This window comes from Chaetodon auriga, chromosome 13 (genome assembly GCF_051107435.1).
Source record: "Chaetodon auriga isolate fChaAug3 chromosome 13, fChaAug3.hap1, whole genome shotgun sequence".
Lineage (NCBI taxonomy): Eukaryota > Metazoa > Chordata > Actinopteri > Chaetodontiformes > Chaetodontidae > Chaetodon > Chaetodon auriga.
Genome location: NC_135086.1, coordinates 14,113,386 through 14,137,752, shown reverse-complemented (window position 1 = coordinate 14,137,752; position 24,367 = coordinate 14,113,386). Strand labels below are relative to the sequence as shown.

Here is a 24,367-nt window from a genome sequence, read left to right as displayed (position 1 = left end):
TAAGACAGTCAGACAGCCTTTCCTCAGTTGTCTCGATTTTCAGTGACCCAAAATGACCATCTCATTTCTCTGTGGACCATTCAGCCCCGAGGGGGTAGCTGTGCCATCCTCCAGTAGCTATTTGTGTGTGTGTGTGTGTGTGTGTGTGTGTGTGTGTGTGTGTGTGTGTATCCTACAATCAAACCTACAAGTCATGCGGTGATCATAGTCCATGGCTTCTGTCACGTAGTCTTTCTTGAAGATATCCTGTTATCTCAAATAGAGACTAGCTGGAGAGTTCTCCACTGGCACATTTAATGAAGCAATCATCATCATTTCAACACTTGCTTTCTTTGTTCAGTACTTGTTTCCTCATGTACTGTATCAACATGCAGATCCATGTAATCCATGGATGACTCATTTCTTTTACTTGCTCAACTTTGGCACAAAACACTGTCTACCCATACTGTAGAGATAACTGAAACATGCATTGTGCCTAAGTTTAACTCAAGTTCATATGAGTCACTGCTGATACTAGTGTTTTTGGAATATCATTGCCAAGAGTCCGTAATGCTAAGACTGGCTAAATATCTCATGCCAAGTTACATGGATTGACCCAACATTCACAATAACACTACACTGCAATAGCCCAGTCTGTTGTCTGTGCATCCATCACTGTCTGGTTCGGATTGACCACAAACAAGACAGAAACGGACTACAGCAGACAGTGCTGCCCTGCGTTCAGGACTTATACATGTCCAGAATCATCAGACGTGGATGTAACCTGTTCCAGCTTCTCCCCTCTGTTTGGTATTACAGAACAAAACATAAAATGAATGGGCTTCTACAATATAAAACATTGTTATAAGTTACCCCAATAACAGTATATAAAGTAGTTAACTTTAATGAGCTAAAGTTTTAAAATGCTGCTTAGCCATTAATGTAGCTTTACTTTTGACAGGCAAGTATATTTTACTTCTAATACCTCTATATTTCTATTTGTCTTAAATTATGAATGCAGTATTTGTGAAATATTTGAATGTAGCATTGCTAAAAAAAAAAAAATCTTTTGGTTTTTCTACCACTGAGCAGCAGAGGTAAAATTAACTAGTAACTGAATCTCGCTTATGTTAGCTAACTAGCCAAATATAGCAAATGTTAGCTAGCTAGCTAGCTAGCTGAGTTCTTTCATAAAACATACCTATTAAATACTAAAACGTATATAAAGTATTTTGTTTAATGTTTATTTTAATCATAACCATAACAGAAACCGTGTTCTGTGTATTAAATTATTATTATTTTGTTTATTTTTACTGGAGTGTGACTATAAGTGTCCGGGGGTCACTTCCTGTTTTTTCCTGGTTGATGTGGTTTCACAGCCGTGCCTTTAAGGTCACCTGCACGGGCTTCATGTGGCCCTGGAGGGAGGAAGGACATATTTGTGTTCACCGAGGAGGAGTCTACCGTTTGACTTCCAGTAGCTGCCTGGCCACCGCCTTCTTTCTGCTCCCCCCTCCCCTCCTCCTCGACCTCCTCCTCCTCAACCGCTACTGCAGTAGCAGCACCGGTGCCTCCTGGATCCGTGAAGAAAGCCCCCCTGCACGGCACCACCAACACGCCACGATGGGCCGCAAGCTATTCACTGCGTTGATGTGTTGATACTGAGATATTTCAGTAATCAAATATGAATCATGCATTTGATATTTCTGGCCACTTTGCTCGTCAGCATCCTTTCGCCTTGGCTTCATCCATCACTAGCGTCATCCGGTACGTATTGCGATATGCTGCTGGCTTTTCTGCCACTTTCATGTCAGTAAATACACCTTTCACTCTCTGTGTTTGGCTGAAATTATATGTGAGAGATGTGCTGCAGGTGCACAGCAACGCGTTTTTTCCAGAAAACGAGAGGGACTTGTTTCATTTAATATGCGGCGTCTTCAGCGTGATGGTGCATGAGGCAGACTACAGCATCTCAGCATCTTTTGTTCAGCTTATAAATATAGTGCTCTTTATTATGTATGAATACCACAATTGTATTTAAAGTCACTGAGACTCTCTTTGCCCAAGTACATGATATTATGTGCTGTTGTAGTCTGAGGCTATTTGGATGAGTATTGCATAATGTACACTGCATTTATCTGTCTGGTGCAGAGTTTTCACTTTAGCAATAAGCATAGCAAAAGTACGTCTCAATGAAATGAAACAATATATGTTCTGCAGTCTAAATCAGCTTTACTACCATACGTGGTCGTCTGTATACTACGGCATGTAGGCAATCTTACCGAACTGTGTTCTGAAGAACTGCAGTAAAGCTGGGCCACTTGCCTTGGTATCATCAATGCATTTCATGAATAAAGGATGACAGCTGGCTCTGTGTGTGTGCATGTGGACCGGTCAGGTTTTTCATGTCTGTGCGGTGGATGCTCTCTCGCAGTTTCTCAAGGAGTAGAGGACAAGGCTGAGAGGGACGCAGTGCCAGCCCTGCTGAAGCAACAGGCAACTGCAGCACCTGCTACAGACAACAGTACACACCATGCAGCAGAGCATGTGATCACCTACCCCTCGCGGTTGATCTACTACCTAAACGAGGACTCGGAGAGTACCTACCATGACCTGGACACCCGGGCAAAGAACCAAGCCACAGAGGGCCAGGTAAGCCAACATCGAGGAGGGATGCATGAGGAGGATTGATACTGGGTGACAAGTTATTTTGTAGAAATACCGTTTTGATAGTATAGCAGGAGTGTTTAGTTGCCTAACAGCATGCTGTGTGGTTAAGGCTTTGAAGTTTTAAGTCCATATTATGGCTTGTGTAAAACTTTAACCCCATCGTTAAAGCCATTTACTGCACAGTGTCAGACAAACCAAAGATACCCATCACAGCACATTAACAGATAAGCGTCATGTGTTTAACAACTGGATTGATGCCAGAGTGACCATGCTGGAGGAAGCCTTTCTTCCATTATACCCACTGCAAATCACCATCTGCCATTTATCTACCACATCTGTTATTTGTGCACTCTGCTATAGATGATGGTGAAGCTGCCGTCATCTGCAGTGACTGCTCTTTTCTTGCTTACAGGCAGTCCACCTCGCCCAAGCCAGTTTCCAGTTAGAGGCATTTGGCTCCAGGTTTGTTCTGGATTTAGCACTGAACAAGTAAGTCCGCCTCATCTCATCGAGCTACCGTAGTTCATTTTAGCTAAAGCACGTTTTGTTTTCATGACAGATTTTATTTGTTTGAATATATAGTATTGCAGATAAGATTTAAAGGTCCAGTACTTCCATTTTTCTGTATTTTAAAATCACTGTGGGAAAAGAAGAAGAACAACAACAACAAACAAGATATACCCAAAAATACAGACAAATCCATCTACCCACCCAGAAAACCTTAATGCTCAATTAAATAAAATTATGTATTACAGTAATTTTACTGTTACATTCAGGAGGCAACACAGATAGGCTGTTAAAATCTGAAATAAAAGGTTCCCATTTTTCGTAAGTGCATATTTCATATTTTTCAAGTCTCAGGAAAAGCATTACATCCTGCCGCACACAGACTGACGTCGTGAGGTAGGAGATCTCCAGGCAAGAAATATTCTGTGATGCGTCAAAACAGCGGTAAAGCTGTGGGCGGCTTGTGTAGCTTGCCCCGCGAGTCCTTGTTTCCCAGAATCTCTACAACAGAGGTAGCAAGTGCAAAGTTAGCACAACCCATAGACACGATAACCACATTTATGGGAAGCACACCAGGTTGAAACACATGGGAATTTCCCTTTAATCATAATAAACTTTTGACTTCTGGTTCCAGTGACTTGACTTCCAGTGAAAGTCCCTCTCACTGTTGTGTGTCTCTCACAACAGTATGTGTCGTCAAGGTCATGTAGACGGTAATGTGCAGATGGTTGAAAATTGCACATTGACAGTGTCTTTACTCATCCTGAGGTTAAAGTGAAGCTGTGTAAACATTGTCCAAACATTTCTGCCACAACAGAGCCACACTGACACTCAGCAGAAATGGTAGAAAGTACTGGAGCAAACTGTACAAATTGTAGGAAACCATTAAATTTTCTTTTTTAGAGTTTTACTTCTTATCGCAGGCCTATTTAGTTGTATGCTAGTGTGCACTCAGAGCTGTATTTTGTAGGGAAAAGATAAACCAAATAAACATTGGATTGGACAAACACACAAACACACGGTCAGTAAGTAGAAGTCTGGTCCCTTTAAAACCTGCGCTTCATTCAGGAGACCATCTGAAACTTGATAACTTGATTGCAATTATGTATACAGAGAGATAAATAACCAGACTGCTCTCTTCTCCAAGTCAACATCATATCCCAAACATGTCAATCAGGGTGAGACATGAAAATGTTATACTACTTCTACTGCATGGATGGACTATGTGTTGAACAAAGATACATTTAAGATGAACATCATTACGCTGTTGGACTGTGAAAACCCTCATAGGCCAAAGTGGAAGTCTGGCCCGAGGAATCAAAATGACCAGAAACGACCTTGGATGTATCTGTGCAAGATACTCTGAGAACAGGCAATGTGTGTCACAGCTCAAACCCAAAATGACAACACTTGTGATTCCCGCCTGTAGATGTTTGACGTTTGTAAATGATATGTACTGTTATATGACAGAGCCGTGATTTAATGCAGCGTCAGTGGGAGATAATGTAATCAGGGAAACTGTCATCGATTAGGTCAGCAAGACGGTTTCTGGAATCCTCCAAGTGCTAAGAGCGATCTGAGTTCAGCTGCCAGACGACAGACTAAGACAAACTGTTTTACAAAATCATTGGGAAAACCAAAGTCTCCATATTTAATGAGGTTTAATTGGTTTGCATCAAACTGAGCAGAGAGATTCTGCGGACTGTCATCACTGTCCCATTCGGAGACACGAGGCTCTGGACACTCAATGATATTGATTAGCTGCCTTCACAAAGTAGCCGGTCTACATATGTGAAGGCTTAATGTACATGTGAACAAGGACTTTGAAATGCTAATTGAATTTCAGGCCCCTTAATGCGATTTAAAGCTGGATCCTGTAATAAAATATTGTAATTTTATATTGTCTGCATGGCTGAGAGCTGTTAGATGTTAAGACTCACATGCTTCTGTGGTGTGATTTTTAGTCTTTGTTGCTGGCATTCAGTCTCTGGTTAGCAGCCTGCTGGTCTGACAATGCAAAAGCGTCTGGAGCCACCAGAATAAACCTGGGTTATTTTCATTTTTACTTTTATATAGTGAAAACACCACCATCCCACCATTCACTTCAGAGTGTTATTTCATCACATCAGCAAAAAAACAAATAATGGAAAGCTTAACGAGGTTGGTTGAGGACATTTTTATTTATTTTGCTAGCTGTTGACACACATTAATGACAGATGCTCTGCCATCTTCTGTAGTAGTTTCAGCATCATTTCAGTGTCGCCATAAAAAACCTATAACATGCAGATTTCAGCAGCTGTCTGGAGTAAATAGAAGTGAACAGATAATGTAGGAGATAGAAATGATTCATTTGCTATGGAGCTGTGTGATGTTTGGAGACGACGTATCTGACTATGTTTACTGAAGAGTTGACGCTCATGTGTCTGCAAGGCCAAAGGGAGGGTCACGCTCCACCGTGATGTCTTCAGTGTTTCTGTCTGCCTTCATGCTGTTCTAATAATACATTCAGAGTGGTTTTGTGGAAATGGTTAAGCAGAAGTGAAATATTGTTTTTGTGTACGTGCAGATATAATCTGTGTCATATGTGAAGTTGCACAGAGACAGATACAGACGTCTCTCTTCCTGTCACTCCCAGCTCACAGTCACATGAGACAGACACACACAATGCATCGTGTTGAACAGATGTACATTGTCGGACGTGATACAACAGGAGCTCTTTACAGCAGCAGAGAGGCTTGGAAGTGTGACCTTGATTCCCAGCTGTTTGCTTGTACCGTAGGTTATTTGTGAGATACATGAGCTAACTTCAGTGTGTGCCTTTTTTTTTTGTGGGAGAACAGGGGTTTGAATTCTGCTTGGTGTTGTAGCTGCGACAGTACTGATCTAAATATAGATAGGTCCGCAACCTGCCAATGGGAGCTACTTTATGTGCTCACCTCTTACTGTACGTTGGACTGCGAAGCAAGGAAGTCGCTTCTTACCACTGAAAACATGTCTTTTTTTGTCAGTTGGTATAAATCATATTGAGAGTAATTGAAATGTGAGTGAGAAAGGTGAATATCTTTAGTGCGTCTGGCCCTTCCCTCAGAGTTTCTCAGTTTATTTGAACTCACAGCAGATTATTTCCATGTGTTAGACGTATGAACAGTGATGACAACGCCATGTGTCGCTACGGGATTCAGAGCTACAGTTGATCCGGCGCCAGATGTAAGAACCTCCTGCAGTTTTTCGGTCCTCCCTCTCCGCCTCGCCTCTGTCTCGCTTTCCTCTGCTGCTGCATCGTGGCACTCAGTCTCCTGTGGACCGAGAGACCTCAGGGCAGGACTCCCTGCTCATGGTCTTCACACACTTTCGCAGCTCTCCCAGACATTTAAACACACACACACACATCGCGGTACACTCACATTCCAGTGCTTCACTCCTTCGTGCTCTGCAGTGCTGCCCAAACACACTCACAAACACTCATGCAAACACCAGTGCACTCCAGCATGGGCCACTCTCCTCGCCCTGCCTCATCTGTCAAGCTATAAATAGCCCCTCACTCAGGAATCTCTCACAGACGCCGCTCATGCCTCGACTCTCCCCTCATAATGGTGCACTTCCTGCTTACATGCTGCTGAGCATCACTCAAAAATGTCACACTGCTGGTGTCACAAGACAGATCCATCACGTCCATCTTACTTTTTTCCTTTTTTTTTTTTTTGTGCTGCGACGCCACGATACGTCAACGGAGAGGAGGATGTTTTTGATTTGCAAGGTTACTCAGAAAAAAGCGCCATTGTGGCAGAAATGGCAGTCTCTTGAAGTCAGCTGTCAGCTAACAGATTGTGTGTGTGGAATGGATGAGGGACGCTGACTCAGACAGCGGGAACTGCCGGGAGGACTGTTGTGTTCAAGGTGAAGCCGAGGCCTCGCAATCATTTATCACATTAGGCTTCATTGGCAGCTTTCAGACCAAGTTACTTGTTTCTGTTCCCGTTATGTGCTCTTTCTCAACCACTGATCTAATTTTGGAAGATTAGAGGAAGAGCCGCTCATGTAAAATGTAGTTTCAAAAATAGTGAGTAACTGTGTCCTCACCGTAATTATTACATCTTTTTTGAGAGATTTTTTACTCGACCAAACGCAGTTTTGTTTGTGCAAGCGCTGCCTGTGATAATTAATTATCCTGAGAAGTAAATGCATCATAATTTTTCCTGAGGGCTGGCAACATTTAACATCTCCACTGCACTTTCGGGATGCCATGGGAGTGTTTGTGCAGGCTAATCCAGGCACAGTGGTGATGAGTGTTCTTGTTTAAATGCCAACTAAAGCAGTACTCAACGCTGGTTTAAAACCACAACATGTGAGTCAGAGAAAGCAAAGGCAGACAGACTCTTGTGTGTTTTCATTGTCACTGCATCGCATCCTTCCACCCTAACCAAATGAAATCTACTTTTCACAGTGACTTGCTGTCGTCAGATTATGTTGAGATCCACTATGAGGGCGGCAAACCTGTTATGTCAAAGGTAACTTCTTCTCTTGCCTTCACCACAAAGTCACACATAAACATACACACATCTCTCTTGTCTTGGTGGAGTCTGGTTCCTTGTGCTGGTGCAGTGTGTTCTGCTGTTTTTACTTTGTGCAGTCAAGCACATTGTGTGTGAAGCAAAAGGCACAAATATGCTTGGTCTCATCTTCAGGAAATAGGTTTTGAAACAAAAGACAGGGACGGCTGTGAGTGCCTGTAAATAAGTTTGCGTGTTTTCTCTTATCGTCACGCCCCCTGGTAATCAGATCAGCACTCCAACTGTCATGTGTCATCCAGGAAAATTTTTTTTGCAGGCCAGGAAAAGGAACAAAATGTACAGGAAGATGAGTGACCGACAGACAGACAGACAGACAGACAGACAGATAGATAGATAGATAGATAGATTAAAATGTGAAAGCATATGATTTTTTATAGGACAGAAGGAGAGAGAGGGATAAATGGCTTCTCCTCCTCCTGCTGCTGCTGCTGCTGCTGCTGCTGCTGCTGATTCAGGCTGGGCTGGGCTGGGCATACTGTAGCTGAATCAGCAGGGTTTTGCTCCCCTGCATCCTCCTGCTGGAGCAGCTCTGGTCACGTGACGAGGGAGAGAAAGCCCTCTGCAGTATCAGTGCAGCGTGGGATGGGTGAAGTGAGAGAGACAGAGAGAGAGTGAGGGGTGAGAATGTCCTCTGCTCACCCTGCATCTGACAGCTGAGTCACAGATAGTGCCAGGACCCACCTTGCAATGCATTAACTGCACATCTTAACAAGCGCAGACCCCCTACAGAAATGCATCGCAAATACACCAAATCGGCATCTGTGAGACAAGCTGTTACCTCCTTGGAGACGTTAGAAATTTTCTAACACATGATAATTAAGTAAGAAATATGACACATTCACCATGTAATGGCGAATCTGAGCCATCTGTCAATGTATGCACAGTGCTGTGTGTTCTGCTGACAGTAATGCTGCTTTAGTTATGGCCGGGGTTTGCTGTGATGCTGCATTAGCACTGTATCTTCTTCCCCCAGGGCGGCGAGCACTGTTACTACCACGGCCAGGTGAGAGGGAACGATAACTCCCATGTGGCCTTATCTACCTGCAACGGGCTGCAGTAAGTGAACAGCAGTGTTGTGTTTAATCCTCGCAGCGTTCGGAGTATCTGTGGATACACTCATCTCTGCTCCTATTGACTCAGTATCGACTGTCTTCTCTCCCTTTTCTTCTCTCTCTGCCTGGCAGTGGGATGTTTGATGATGGAGTCTACATGTATCTAATTGAGCCCTTACAACAGACTCATTCAATCGTAAGTTATTCCTGCTGCAGAGAACCAAAATGTGTATCACACGGAGGTTTTGTCCTGCTCCTCATGTCGCATCTCTTCCATCACACATTCAAAACACCCTGTGCTGTTACTGCTGTTTACATTTTCACCTGACGATATCCTATTGACCAAGGAGACAATGAAGCACGTCTGGCTTAAGTGATTTCCAACATGTTATTGAGTGCAGTAGCTTAAGTTCTCGTACATATACTCAATTTGGACATTGTTTAAAGGTCGACTTGATTTAATAACCGAATGTACTGTTATATTAGTATTAGTAGTAAGGCTGGGCAATGTAGTTCAAATCAATATCAGATCGGTTTAGGGTTCTTTATTTCAGTATGTTCAGTGGTGGGATGTGACCAAGTACTTTCACTCAATTATTGTACTTATGTACAAATTTGAGGTACTTGTACTTTACTTCGTTACTTTGCTTAAGTTTCTATACAGATTAAGAATTTACAAATGTGATCAGTTTACAGAATATGATACTGTGGTCGAACTATCCAACAGCATGTAAAGTAGTTTAACTGAGCTCCACCTCCACCAGCTGTAACATTAAAATACTGCTTGCATGTTAAAGCATCAGTGATAATATTCCAATAATATACATAAAAACAATTTAACTCTCTGAAATGCACCGTACTTTTACTTGAGTAGTTTAAGTACATTTTGCTGTTAATGCTTTTGTAGGTTTACTTAAATGAAACCTCAGTACAAAAAAAACTCATCTCTTGCTACTTTTGCTACAGTAAAATAAATGAGTACTTCCACCAATGAGTAGGCGTCATGTGAAATCACATCCATGTAATCTCCAAAGCAACAACAACAACATCAACAAACTCCTTCTCTGTGCGCAACAGTCACCTCAGTAATACATTTTGTTAGTCATTTTCATGTATCATTAATTATTTTCTGGATATTTTTTGGAGACAGACATTTGTATAACATCATATAATGATGTCATCAGGGACATAGCCTGGCCAGCTGTTGCCCCCCTGCTTTTGGTCCTTTTGCTAAGCTAAGCTAAGCAGCTGCTGACTGTAGCTTCATATTTAAGAGACAGACACGAGAGTAGTATCAATCTCGTCATCTAACTCTCTGAAAGAAAGTGAACAAGCCTTCTCAAAATGTGTTTCTGTAAACAATAATATTGAATTATTGTCCAGGATGTATGGTACAAAGTGAAAATTTATTTGTCCACACCCGTTTTATGTTCACTACACGAAGTTTTAATGTTCTACTTAACCGGAAAGTTTAATCTCAACAGTTTTTGCAGTAAACGCTGTCCCTCACCAGCACCAGTGCCTGCCTTTCCCAGTTGCTCATTAATCTTTTAGCACTCGTTTGCCCCATCCCTACAGGATACAGCTGCAAGGCCTCACAAATTAAGAAGAACGGCCTCTCTTCACTGGAACAATGATTCAGAGGAACAGGGTAAGTGCCACCCATCATCTGACATAACCTTTTCCATCAGTCCTCCACCTCTGACCATCACCACACCCTCTCGACCCTGACACCTTCACAAAGCATGCAAGTACGGCCACAAGTAGTGAATCCTGGGCTTGCAGCAATTAATTCAAGCTGTTAGTGGTCAAAGTGAAGACAGCTGAGGAGTTAACTGGAATTAATTGTATAGTGTTAGAAACTGATGTTGTCAAACAGAATAAATGGACTTTATTTTCATAAAGCTTGAGATGATGTGTTGCTCCCACTTCTGGCACTGTGCAAAGTTTAATGTCTCTAGTCTCGCATACTTAAGTTAACACAGCACTTCAAAGATATTCGTGGAAACAATTTTGGATATTCTGGGGAAAAAAAAAAAAATATAAACACATCTCCATGGGCGTGAACTCATGAGAGAGGCATACCCAGTTGTAAACACTAAATATGTGTGTGGAAATTCCCTGTGTGTGTTCACAGCCGAGGAGGAGCAGCTCTTCTCAGAGCTGGATGACTTGTCCTGGCTGAAGCGCAGGAAAAAGCGAGCAGTAAGTCTCTGATCTCACTTCTTTATTATGAAGTAATGCAGCGAACTTGAATTCACCCACGCCTGAATTGTTCTGCAGTGGGTGTAATAATTTTGCAGTGGTATATGAAGACACTCCACGACCTGATGATTGCTGATGTTTTTTGTTTTGTAGATGCCTCGCAGTATATTTGAGGAGATGAAGTATTTGGAGATCATGATTGTCAGTGACCACAGTATGGTATGTGATCTCACTGACAGCCACAGCAACAAGAAAGTCCTGCTTGCACTTTAAATCCAGTCAGGGTAGTTAGAAAACTCATTAACATTTCAGACAGATTACCACAAGGGGGAGCTACTTTATTGAGTGAGTGCCATCAAATCACTGCATTTTATACATTTATATATTTGCCTTTGCTCTTTTTCTTTGTGCCTGCAGTATAAGCGACACAAGACCAAGCAGCACACGAGGAATTTTGCCAAATCAGTGGTGAATCTTGTGGATGCTGTGAGTGAACTCTTCAGTCACCCTTTGAGAGATGTGTAGCTTGTGCTTTACGCAGAACCTTTTCAGAATTCACACATACAATGTGTTGTCTTTTTTAGCTACTCTAGTGATGTGGATGTAGGGATGGCCATGCTGGAGGGTTGGTTCACCACTGAAATATCTCAACAATGATTGGATGGATTGCCTTGAAATGTTGTACAGACATTTGTGGTCTCCAGAGGATGAACTCTAATGATTTTGTCATCCCAGACACTTCATCTGTTGCCACAAGAAGGTCAAATTTCCCACACAGAGTTCTAGTAAAATATCTACAGGATAACACAAACTTTGGTAAAGACATTAATTTTCCCCAAGAAATGAATCCCAGTGTCTTTTTCTCTTGCGCCTCCAGCAGCAATAAGACTTTGTCTCTTTTGTTGAATGCTAACCAGCAAATGTTAGCATGCTAGTAAACATTATACCTGCTCAACATCGGCATGTTTGCATTTTTATTGTGATTATGACAATGTTAGCATGCTGACGTTTAGCTCAAAGTTCTGCCTCACAGAGCTGCTAGCATGACTGTAAACTCTAGATCTCATTGTTTGAAGGGTGAGTACAGCAGAATAGAACTTTTCACCTGTGATAAGGTAGCTTATATGTTGTAAAAGTACATACAGTACAAGACAGCAGCACGGAGACAATGGTAGCTTCCAAATATGTCTATTAGCACATCCTCATGTGTCATAATAGAGTACACCTCTGTAACCCTGAGTCAGCTCTATAGTTGTCTTACTGTTAGTCCTTTACTGTGTCATGCCGGTGTTAGCTGTGTGCTGTCGTCGTGTGCATTAACACTCCCCTGTTCCTCCTCTTCCCCAGTGTGCTGCGTCCCCTCGTCTGTCCTCCTCAGACAGCACAGATTTGAAATTCACACCCCTTGTTGTTCTCCTCTCCCTGTGCTGTTGCCTCTGTCTCTGTCTGCCTCTCGCTCCCCTCCCATTCACTGCGTGCTTCAATGGCAGGTCTTCAAAGAGCAACTACATACACGTGTGGTGCTCGTTGCTGTGGAGATCTGGACGGACAAGGACCACATCCCCATCACCGTGAGGCCGCTGGAAATGCTGCGGGATTTCGCCAAGTACCGGCAGCAGAGCATCAAACACCATGCCGATGCTGTGCACCTCATCTCGTACGTTAGTCACTTAAACCAAATCTGTTTCGATCACTCTTTGATTCATCTCTGTGATTAATGTAGAATTCTTTTCTATTCTATGCTTTATGCTTTATTTACAACCATTCTTTTGAAGCTTTTTGAAGATTGTTCTCTGATGTTCATGCATTTTGTTTGAATATTAGAAAATCAACCACTTCTGAGACCCAGAGTTTGCAGGCTGTATGCAGTATATGCTGCAGCATAAAACAGCCAACCGAGATTGTAGTTAAACACGACTTTTCTGCATGCGTTGACCTTGTTCCCATAATATTCTCTATGTATATCTCTAAGTTCATGGTCCTCTTCTCACATCTGCACCCACTGTACATACTTGGTGCTTGCAGCTGCAGCATGTGTCCTCAGGGGTGAATGTTTACATCGAGCTCACTTTTTGACTCATCTAATCCACGGTGATGTTTTTATTGTTCACCTGTTGTTCATGTCTGCCTCCATCTTCCATCATTCTCGTAGAAATGTGACCTTCCACTACCGCAGGAGCAGCGCAGCATACTTTGGAGGCATGTGTTCTGTGAGCCGTGGAGTCGGGGTCAATGAGGTCAGACTTGCTGTCTGATGTTTGTCCACACATATCACAGTGTCTGTGATTGCCGGTGAATAATCTCTGGTCTCTGCTGTGTCCACAGTATGGCAACAGCTTGACCATGGCAGGGTCTCTATCCCAGAGCCTGGCTCAGAACCTGGGCATCCAATGGGACCCGGCATCCAAGAGAAGTATACATCATGTTTAGAGCCAAACACACACACACACACACACACACACACACACACACACACACAAAAAAAAGCATTTCTCCACCAACCAAATTTACTTTGGACAATAGTGTCCAAAGGTTTTAGGTAACATGCACTGAGACTTGTGCTGCAGGAAATGGTTCTTGACTGGATTAATCCAGGGCATGGCTGTTTAAAGATCATGTTTCTTCAGAATTTTTGTCATTTTTTGTCAATGATGTGAGCATCATAAATTCAATTACCCTCATTTTTATTGGCATGACAGCAGATTTTTCAAAGCATGGCTCAATACCTCTGGGTGTAAGTAAGATAACATCTTGTTTTTGTGTTGCGTTCACTGACCCTTTAAGTTTCGCTGTGGTGAACATCTCAGTTGTAGGAACGTTTTGTGTAGATTCCATTTGAAAAGGCAGGGTTGTCTTAGATTTGAGGTCTAAAAGCTTAAATGTCTTTAAAGCACAGATGGCGCCCATAAAACTAAAAAGATGGCTTTTGACTGGACCAAACTGTCTCTTGTCAACTCTTATCTGTTCCAGAAGTGACAGATGGAGAGATGCACCGATTGTCTCAGAAGAAGTGCTCCAAAAGTAGACCTCACTGAGTCAGGCTTGAGAGGGATTTATGTCATTAGTTTTAAGATCATATTTTTATCGCAGTGCCTAATGAGGCAAAGTCAGACTCTTCACAGCTGCCATGTTTGAAGACTGCAAGCTCAGCATATCAGAGAGATTCTTTTTATGGTCCCAGAACTGGCTTAGCTTGACAGGCGGATTATGAGTGCGTCAGAGAAAAATAAAGTCGAGGAATTCTTCATTACTCAGGCGAAATCCCTTAGAAGTCAGGTGCTAAACCCACTGATCAATACTGAAATACAATTACGTTAACGTATTTCATTTGAATGCCTTGATTGTCTTCTTTCTGTGCATTACTTCATCTCTCTGCCTCTGTTTTTTCTGCTCTCTCTTTCCTGTCTGCAGAGGAATGTGGTTGTGTTGAGACGTGGACTGGTTGCATAATGGAGGACACTGGGTAATGTCCAACACACTGCTGAGGCACACACACACACACACATACACACACACACACACACACACACACACACATACACACAGACAAAAGAGAGTGACAGTGGAACAATTACTGTAGTTGAACAGTCTGATGTTATCATTAAGGCCTTTGATTGCAGGTTTTTTTAATCAGGACTTCATTGTTACATTCACTGTTCACACCTTATTCTGCCTTTTTTTTTGCTGAATGGGGGACATGTAACGCTGGACAAGGTTATGTTGAATCTACAGTCCCAGAAATAAAACAGTTTCTGAACCATTGTTTATTTTGCTCTAATGCAAGTGAATTGCAGTTCAGCCAGTACTGAGAGACCAAAAGCAGGCAGGCTGCTTGATAAAACACAGACAGCAGTGGTGTGAATTAAATCTGAATTTGACAAAAGTTTAATGTAGACTGATCCATACTATGACTTTATTCTCATACTATTCTGACAGTATACACACAAGCCTTCAAAAGTCTAGTTTCCTCACAAGAAGGTATTAAACAGTCTTTAATGTCATTTACAGCGGTCTTGAATATTGTCTCTTCTTGTCTGTTGGAGGCATTCATTTCAATTATAAGATGTTTTTGATGTTAGAGCTGTCAGGAGAGGTTTCACTTAGAAGGAAGTAGGGGGATTGTTTCAACAGTGGACTGGGCTGCAGGAGGCTTTTCAGTCCTTTTTTGTGGAGTTTCAGTCAGCACCGTCAGACCTAGCAAAAACTTCCCTGTTTAATCCATCCATCCATTTTTCTGCTGCTTATCTGTGTCCAAGTTACATTAAGTCAATTATTTATTTTATTTGGAGTTATTGCTGTATGCTGCTGGGAAGTACTGACTAAACATTTCCATGAAAATAAATCATTCTTGGCTGTTTCATACCGACCGGTTTCAGTTCATACTTTCATACTTTGGATGGTAAGATCCTGAAACGGGTATCAAACTACATGCTTTGTGTATTCTGTAAAAAGTCTTAAACTTCACTTAATGAACCCTGCAGAAGCGCTGTCTCATCAGTGCGAAGAATTTAGCTTAATGTAATAACTCTTGAGTTGTCCCACTAGCGGCTCCTCACACACGGCGTCCCACAGCATGTTGAACCGTGCCTCCGTGCTCATTGGTTGGAACCTTCTGGTTAATTAACACCCTTATTCTCTCTCCTCAGGGTTCAGCACCCACGGAGATTCTCCAAATGCAGCATCACGGACTACAAGGAGTTCCTTTTGAAAGGTGGCGGCTCGTGTCTGTTTAACCGGCCCACCAAGGTGAGATGCTCACAGCTCTGCGCCCCTCCTTCACATATCCCGACTGTCATGAATCACACGTCACACTGCGCTGTCCTTTACACTCTGCCCTCTTCCTCTGGAAGCTGTTCGAGTCGACAGAATGCGGCAACGGATTCGTAGAAGTGGGAGAGGAGTGTGACTGCGGAGCGAGAGCCGTAAGTTTCTTTTACTTCAGGAAGTCTGTTTGTTGTGGCCTGTTTGCTCAGATGGATCAGACTCCTTCCATGTTTGTTTTCAGGAGTGCTACAAGGAATGCTGCAAGAAGTGTTCCCTCGCCAACGGGGCGCACTGCAGCGATGGCCCATGCTGCAATAACACATGTCTGGTATGAGTGCGGGCCTTTCTGAATGTTTCACAGCACAGAATATTATTTATACTTCTGAAACCTTAATTTAGACTTTTATCTTCTCTGCTTTTCTTGCCAGTTTTATCCACGAGGTTACAGTTGCCGCTATGCTGTGAACGACTGCGATATCTCAGAAACCTGCTCCGGGGACTCTGGACAGGTGTTCTTGTGTTGCACTGTTACATTTGTTGTTTTGGTTTCGTACTGTTCACTCTTTGCACGTTGAAGATAATGTACATGGGTAAGAAGAAGTCTTATGTTTGTGACTATTTGCAGTGCCCTCCCAATCTTCATAAACAAGATGGTTACCTCTGCCAGGTAAACCAGGTATGCAGACTGATGCCTTTAAATAACACATCGGTCTAAAAAGGAGCAGTCATCCATCAGAGTAGCAGTTTGGGAGCAGCAGGCTGAGAATGTGTTTTCTTATCTTATTCTCTCTGAAGGGCCGCTGCTACAATGGAGAGTGCAAGACCAGAGAGAACCAGTGTAAATACATCTGGGGGCCAAGTAAGATTAATATTCCTTCCTCACTTTAGCTCCTATTAGTGGAGTGTCAGAGTATCATCATACAGAGATACTGTATGAATAGATGCTTTTTTTCACCCCTCCTCTCTTCTCCTCAGAGTCTGGAGGCTCTGAGAAATTCTGCTATGAGAAGCTGAACACAGAGGGCACAGAGAAGGGCAACTGTGGAAAGGATGGAGACAAATGGATCCAGTGTAGCAAACAGTGAGTTTCAAAGGAAGGCAAATTAAATTAACTATGGAATTTCCTCTTTACATGTCAGCATGACAGTGCTTTCTATTTCTATGCAGAAGCTGGGCTTTGATCCTTCCTTATTCTCTTTTATTCCCAACAATGGGGGAGATTCAAGTTATTTTGAAGCCAACCAATAGAGGGGAACAGAGGCCACATCACTTACAGAAACATCGTCCTTAAAAGCATTTAATATATTTTAAAAACTGCATACTGGACCCCGAGATGGCAGCTATTCATTCCTGTGAAAATCATTCAGCGAGCTCATATCTTTTATTGTGTGGTCCACTCCACATTAGTGCTTGTGGGTCCAGCTCAAAGACTTGCCATTGTTATGACACAGACATAAAATAGCTGTTCAAGGCTCTGGAGACATTTCAGAGCATTAATTGACTTTGTTTACAGTCGGAGGTTTCAACAGATTTCGGTTGCAGTGTTGTGTTCTGCATATTTACCAAAATGATTCCAGCTCTCCGAACACATCCATGTTAAACATCAGGGCTGAATATTTAAAATGAAAATGAATAGGTAAGCAACTGTAGCAGACTAAATTAAAGCAATCATTTAGTCATGTTAATTATTCAAAGGACTCAACAGTAAAAAGATGGGTCTGAAGACAGGGTTTAGAAGTGATGATGGATGGGGACGGCCTGTATTAAGTGGAGGATTGGCATCCGGACAGATTTCTCTCTCGTCTTTTTCAGCGATGTGTTCTGCGGTTACCTTTTGTGTACCAACATTGGCCGCAGCCCACGCATCGGATTGATGAAAGGTGATATTACCCCGGCCTCCTTCAACCATCAAGGCAGGCTGGTAGACTGCAGGTAAACACCTACACTACGCAGTAAGACCTGTTCGTGTCCTGGAAATCCATCAAACTAGTCAGGAGTCCTGCTCTTCTCGCATTTGGTGTAATCTTTCTTGTACGAGTTTTTATTTCCCCCTCTTCTCCCCACCCCTCCTACGTGCTTTATGTTTCCCTCCTTTCCTTCCCTCCATCCTTTCCTCACAGCGGTGGCCATGTCCTTTTGGATGATGAGACCGATTTAGGCTACGTGGAGGATGGGACTCCCTGTGGGCCGTCAATGATGTGCCTTGACCGCAAGTGTCTGCCCATCCAGTCACTCAACATGAGCACTTGCCCTAGTGGACCTAATGGACAGGTGTGCTCTGCCCATGGGGTGAGTGCAGGCGTAAATTAACCCATAATTTATGGGTATACACATATATATATATTTATAAGTGTTTAAAAGATTAAGACAGTTTAAGAAAGCAAAAGGTGAGAAACGCAAACAGGGTACAAAAACAAGAATGAAATAGAATAAAACCTGAGGTAATATTCAATAAAAGCAAGGGTATAGACTGCTGGAAAACTAGATTTATAGGGTTCTATAAGTCTGACAGTCATAGTTTGTCTTAACTGTTGACACATGTAACACTGCAGAGCATCTGTTGGCTACATCTGTGTAAGTCAAAAATGTCCACTATGAGGAAGGTCTGCTATTTTTTTGGTGAGTTAACGTTGCTGTCATAACTTTATGTCACAGAAAACACTTTTATATGTCTTAGTGGCAAAAATCACAGGTATAAATGAATGAATGATGGCTGAATTCCATTTAGCTGCTCTAGTTTTAGGACCCTGGTATTGTGCTTGCTGGCTCACTGCCACTCTGCCTGGTACGCATGAACAGACCAGAGCCAGTTTTAATGATACCAGTAACACCTCTCCACTTCCTACTATCACAAGTCAAAATATCTGCTACGAGTGAAGCATATGGGACTCCAGCCCATTGTGGTTCATTGGTTCCAGCCATTGTTCTGCAATTCAGCCAATTAGATTAAGTTCTGGCTGCAGAGCGGCTTTGCTGTTAGCAATGTTTGCATAATTACATCCGTCTTTACAAAGCTGACCTGGATAAAAAATGCCATCGTAGAGCTGTGATATAATTAACCTAGATCAGCTTCCACAAGTGTGTCTTCGTCTTTATCAGCCTCATCTTTACATTGCAGTAAGCGTGTGTGTGGGAGCCTGTATGAGCTGTGGATATGCTCAGTGTACAGGCAGCTGGGGATGTTGCCAATGGATAGTTCCCAAAAAAGTACCCATGTGTCAGCACTTTTATTTGCAGCTCTTACGTTCCCCTCGTCACTCATCTATTTTTGTCTGATCTGTACAGGTGTGCAACAATGAAGCCACATGCACCTGTGACACCACCTGGGCGGGGACAGACTGTAGCATGCCTGACCCGCCTAAAGAGCCTGAGACCACTCAGGACGAAGGACCCAAGGGTCGGTTTCCACCTCTTTCAGCCTCTGGCACCTGATAGGATGAATTTATTTTAGCCAAGATTCACTCTGACTCACATACTGTATATGTTGTTCTGCAATACTGCAATGTCATTCTCAGTCACACTGTTAGACCTGAGTCAGCGCACATTCTTAGACGCCACTTTCACAGGTGTACTGGGGTTGTAAAGACTTCACATGTAAAATGGCGGCTGAAGGAGAATAAGAAAGCAGCGATACATTTGTTTACTTTGATTCAGAAGATGAACACACAGTTCTGCTGTACACCTGATAGTTTGACCACAGGGGGACGGGGAGGTGGTTTAAGGGGGTGGGAAGCGTCCCAGAGGGAACCGTGACACATCATCCATGACTCTGAAGCAGAAGCCTGCTGTTTGTTTTTGACAGGGTGGTAATAATGCTCCTTTTCCCTTTGCACAGTGAGCGTGGCCACTAACAGGCTGATAGGGGCAGTAGCAGGGACCATTCTGGCCCTGGGGGTGATTTTTGGAGGCACAGGGTGGGGAATAGAGTAAGCATCTTTAACCCTTTCACAGCTCTTCCTCTCATAGTGGTGCCTCAGTGTGCGGGCGGTCTCGTGAGCCGGCCTGAGCCCGTGTGTGCGTCCCGGTGGCTTTGTGTTTTCTTGTGTGTTGGTGATGACCATATAATTGTCATGTGATTGGATGTTTTCAGTGTTGTGTGATTGATTGATGGATTCCTCCTCCTCCTCCTCCTCCTCCTGCTCCTCCTCCTCCTCCTCCTCCTCTCCTGCCACTTCCTGTTGTTCCCCATTACTACGAACCTCTTTCTTCATCCTCCCTCTTCTCCTCCCTTTTCTTTCTCTTATTCTTAGTCGTTATGTGGTTGCTCCTGTGATCCTCTCCTTTCTGGGGCATGTGGGGCATTTAGATGGAAAACAGTCCTGAGAAGTGTCCAGTTAGTGACCTGGCTTGTCAGTCAGTGGTAGGCTGTGTGGTGACTGGGACCCTTAAAAACATTTTCTACTGCTCATACTGCAGGCCACGTATGCACATATCACCTGTCAATCTCTGTTTAACTAAACCCGTATACTGATGGATAATCAGGGTCTAGTCGTCTGCACAACCTTAACAGACAAACCACTGATAATCACCACCTCAACTGACACCAGATAAACTGAAATATTCCCAGGGCCTCTACTTCATTATCTTCATGTTACACACTGAAGGGGGCTGAAAAGCATGCAAAATACATTCTCAGATTCAGTCATTTTACTGTAATAGTATACTTATGGTTATGTTTTCTGTTCCATGTGAAATCGTCATTGTATAGTTACATGTTATTTATACAGTAAGTGAGGATAGAAACTCATGTCTTTTTCCCCATAACCCTTTACAGGTCCTAGTGCCACCAATCTAATAATAGGCTCCATCGCCGGAGCCATCCTTGTGGCTGCCATAGTGCTGGGGGGGACTGGATGGGGCTTTAAGTAAGCAACACGCCGCATGCCTCTCCTGCTGTAACTCTAGCATCCCTGCTGCTTCTAGACACCAGGGTTTGAGCTCCTGCTACAGAATATGGACCCCAGGGTGGACAAAACACACGCATTTAGCATTTTACGCTGAGACGCACATGGAAAACACACGCTTGACACGTGTGTGAACTTCATCCAGTGTTCTGTCGTGGCTGAGTTATAGCGGAGGGATGATGTCCGAGGGTGTAGATGTGCAAAGGGTGATTTGGAGAGACACTGGGCTTCATGTGGGGGTCATCTGTGGATCTGTAGCAGAACCTCAAACCGATTGGACGGGCAGAGCTCAATGCTTGACATGCATGTTCAGTGAAGGACCTGATAACAGAGCGGAAAAAAAATACTTTGAACAGCTAAATGGTTAAATGTATGCTTGTATGAATCAGTTTAAATCTTATTTCCCCTCTGAACTCTAAAGATAGACCTCTAATATATCTCTGTGTAGCCAGGAAATGTACTTCATTGTACCAGAGGTTCAATAAGTTCCAATCTACTGCTAACGAGCCTGCTGTCTTGAGCAACAGGGGTGTTACACATCTTAATCTAAATAGGCTTAAGTAGTAACTGAGAGATACAATCCTGCAGCCACCAAAGCATGCCAGATAGCAAAGCATCATGGTTGTCACCAACAGGAAAAAAACATAAAAGAAGTAAAGAGAAGCAAATAGGAAGCAAAACATTTCTGCATGTTGACTTGTTGATTTGGAGGAGGTCAGTTCATTGCACAAAGGCTGAGCCAAACCCAGAGTGATTTGGTCCAGAGTTGTCGTGCTCTCATCACTTCCATGATCTTTTTCTCAATCCATGACTGTTTGAGGGTGAGACTTTAAATGGAGTAGTGAGAGCGACACAGAGAGAGAGAGAGAGAGAGAGATTGGACCTTATTGTTGGCTGCAGCCTTTGTGCCATGGCTGGCCACACCCACCTCGATGGCCAGTCTCCGCCCTAGAGCAGAGCAGGACTCTCGGACCCGCCCACACCAGCTGCCATTGCTGCCTGCTTCACAGACCTGGTACAGACACGACGCACTGCACTGCATGAACCACGCACAGCAATAGTGCCGCCATCAACTGGCCTACTATTGGAACAGGTGCATGACAGAGTGATAGAAGCCCCACAGCAAGCCACAGTACGGGGAGGTTATGCATCACTCCTGTTGTCGTTGTTGTCCCACTGTCGTGGTGGTAGTTATCGTTGCTGCTGCTGCTGCTGCTGTGGTTGTTGTTTACGTGGTTGTCTCCTCTTTCCCTCCTCTATAGAGTATATTTTACGTTAGCTGTTTCCTCCCAGATGGTTATGTTTTGAGTGGAACTAATGTCTTTCCCATCAAAACTGGTAATGAGACATGTCTCCTACACTTCTTCACCTTGTAACCTGATGTTGCACGTGCAAGAAGAAGAAGGCCACAGAGGGGATTTATATTCACAGACCTTCAAAATTCACAACTCATTTATCAGCTTATTTGACAGCCGGCTTTATTGTTTTTTCGCTCAATAAACTGGGTGAAAAGAAAATATAAAAACTTAAGTGAAATGGATCTTAAATGATACTGAACTCGATACTGGTCTTCAGTGTGTTCACCATGATGAACAGGCATGAAAAGGCTAGTGAATATAAATACCTCTGACTGCCTCCAACATGGACCAGCCTTTCCTCACTTTAATGTCTTCAGCATTGTGAAATCCTCCGAAAACACTTGTTTTCCACTCTTGAATATACCAACAGTTCATTGTTTTTGGTATTTTACTTCTAAGTCTGCCGCTGCACACTGAAGAGATGAGTGTGGTTGCTTGTCCAGGTTGCATTAGCTGTGTTACAGACGTGATTATAGCACACGCTGACTCCTGTTTCTTTTCTCCTCATAAGAAATGTGAAGAAACGGCGATACGACCCCAACGCCACAGCCATTTAACCCAAGGAGAGATGGCAATCACGGACGGACTCCTCCGAGGCTTCCTTATTTGGCTACCTGACAGCTGGACTGCACTTACTGCTGCTGTTCTTTGGCATTAGATTTACTTGAAAAAGACATAGTGGACATTTTAATAAATTCCATCGTAGTTACATTAGAAATGCAGCCTTTTCAACTCCACCTCACCCATATAACAAACCCACAGCCCTCACCCTGATCTCTAGAGTGACAGAGCTCCTCTTCCATCCTTTAGTGCCAGTGCACAGGCGTTCAGGCGGAATCCACACCACTCTCTCACCTGGCATGATTATCCGCACAAAGCGTGCTGCTTGCTGGCCCCCTGGCATGAAGAGCCCTCTCCGCAGGGCTCTGCATGGCTACGAAAGCTATGAATATACCGCAAAAAACATACAAAGAGAAAAAAAAAACTGAATTATCTAATGCAGGAGATAGCCTGGTTAAAAAGCAAACACAGTGCAGAGCTGGTTAAAGCTCCTATAGTTCACGTTTATGTGCTATAGATGATTAAGGAGGCTGCATGTGAGGACCCATAAGGGCAGTGCGTTTCACATAGTGGATGCACACAGACAAAATTGTACATAAATAAGGAGTTCAGGTTTGGTATTAACAGCATATTTTACAAGGACATAAATTGCTTTTGTTTTTTATCTTAGCATGTTGTATAGCGGGTGTTTTTGGCAATGTTATTGAAAAAAAAAAAAAACTGCAATTGAGAATTGGGCCAAAATTGTCCTCCTGCGATCGCCCGGGCAGAGGTCAAAGGTTAGGACAGCGGATGGAGCAGCTGTGGTGTCGAGGAGAAGCATGTCAGTTCTAGACGGATTCAGACTGGTGTCACGTCAGATTAACGTCAAGATTTCCCCGCCCCTGAAGTATCTTCAACAGTGACTCAAAAGCCAAAGAACCAATCACCTGAACATATGGATGTTGTTGCACACAGGGCACTTTCCCCTCTGTCTGCAGCCAGTGGTGCCTCCTACTGGTGAGGGCATGAAGTCTGTCCACGCAGGCGCTCACCTGTCTGGCCAGGGCTCACGTAACAGGCCTCATCAACACCCACTATACCGGCTTAACCTTTTGCTCTCATAAACTCTAAGTAGAAATCAAGTTCAGCTCTACTGGAAACGCTGCATGCAATCACTATAGTGGGCTTATAATTCTATATGGGAGTCCCCCAAAATCCGCAAGAAAAATATGCTACAAAAGATAGGTGCACGTCAACAACAAAAACATTTAACTTTTATTTACTATGCAAAGAGAGATATTGCACAAAAGTATGGGTCATAATGATATCAGTGTAGACATGGAATTACAAAAAACTTCTGCTAATCAGCTAATCTTTTGTATCTGGCCAATCCCACGTCTCGTTTCACTTCGCTTCCACATACTCAAACCATGGATGGACTGATTAAAAAAAGAAAACACGGAGTTAATATTCCAGTGAAAAGCGAGAGAGAGAGAGAGAGAGAAAGAGCACCCTTTTACATTTGTGGAACTGAAAATCATTTTTGTGTGTTTTTCATCCGATCTGATATTTTTAAATCACACACATGCACACACGCGCACACGAACACACCGTCATGGTGCCTGTGCATATCGAGGCCTGAACAGTTTCCTTGTGCAGGGCTTTTCTTTCCAGTCCAGCTGATAGTTGGTGTGTTCCAGGTGCTGCCATAGCACTGGCATCGTTGTAATCCTCCATGTTACTCATCGTCTGGTGTCCCTCTCTCACTGCATTATGTACAGTTGGACCGATGAATAAACTACTGACAAATTTTA

The 24,367-nt window shown here is 43.2% G+C and overlaps 1 protein-coding gene across 4 annotated transcripts; it reads left to right on the top strand.

Annotated features, from left to right (window-relative positions):
- Positions 1-1,448: 1,448 nt before the first annotated feature.
- On the top strand, positions 1,449-24,367 carry adam23b (ADAM metallopeptidase domain 23b). 4 transcript variants are annotated; one of them, XR_013077936.1, is made up of 27 exons: positions 1,507-1,746; positions 2,414-2,631; positions 3,062-3,138; positions 7,601-7,664; positions 8,701-8,783; positions 8,912-8,975; positions 10,358-10,430; positions 10,917-10,984; positions 11,138-11,203; positions 11,402-11,470; positions 12,475-12,641; positions 13,137-13,221; positions 13,310-13,397; positions 14,396-14,447; positions 15,631-15,730; positions 15,835-15,906; positions 15,990-16,076; positions 16,177-16,257; positions 16,374-16,424; positions 16,544-16,607; positions 16,724-16,829; positions 17,561-17,680; positions 17,869-18,037; positions 19,034-19,145; positions 19,584-19,674; positions 20,523-20,613; positions 22,522-23,323. XR_013077936.1 is itself a non-coding variant. In XM_076746363.1 (26 exons), exons 1-26 carry the CDS (start codon positions 1,671-1,673, stop codon positions 22,565-22,567), a joined length of 2,349 nt encoding a protein of 782 aa, XP_076602478.1. In that variant the 5' UTR covers positions 1,507-1,670; the 3' UTR covers positions 22,568-24,367. The 4 variants fall into 4 exon arrangements, 2 of the variants coding, with proteins under 2 accessions (XP_076602478.1, XP_076602479.1); XR_013077937.1 differs by lacking the exon at positions 19,584-19,674 and having other exon boundaries at positions 1,449-1,746; positions 20,523-21,667; positions 22,522-22,968; XM_076746363.1 differs by lacking the exon at positions 19,584-19,674 and having other exon boundaries at positions 22,522-24,367.

What these genes read in the sequence shown, in the direction of transcription:
- adam23b (XM_076746363.1), top strand. Translation starts at nt 1,671, where the DNA reads ATGCATTTGATATTTCTGGCCACTTTGCTCGTCAGCATCCTTTCGCCT. An exon ending in GATGCTGTGCACCTCATCTC is followed by an intron (nt 12,642 to 13,136) that starts GTACGTTAGTCA and finishes TCATTCTCGTAG; the next exon opens with AAATGTGACCTTCCACTACC. An exon ending in TGCATAATGGAGGACACTGG is followed by an intron (nt 14,448 to 15,630) that starts GTAATGTCCAAC and finishes CTCTCTCCTCAG; the next exon opens with GGTTCAGCACCCACGGAGAT.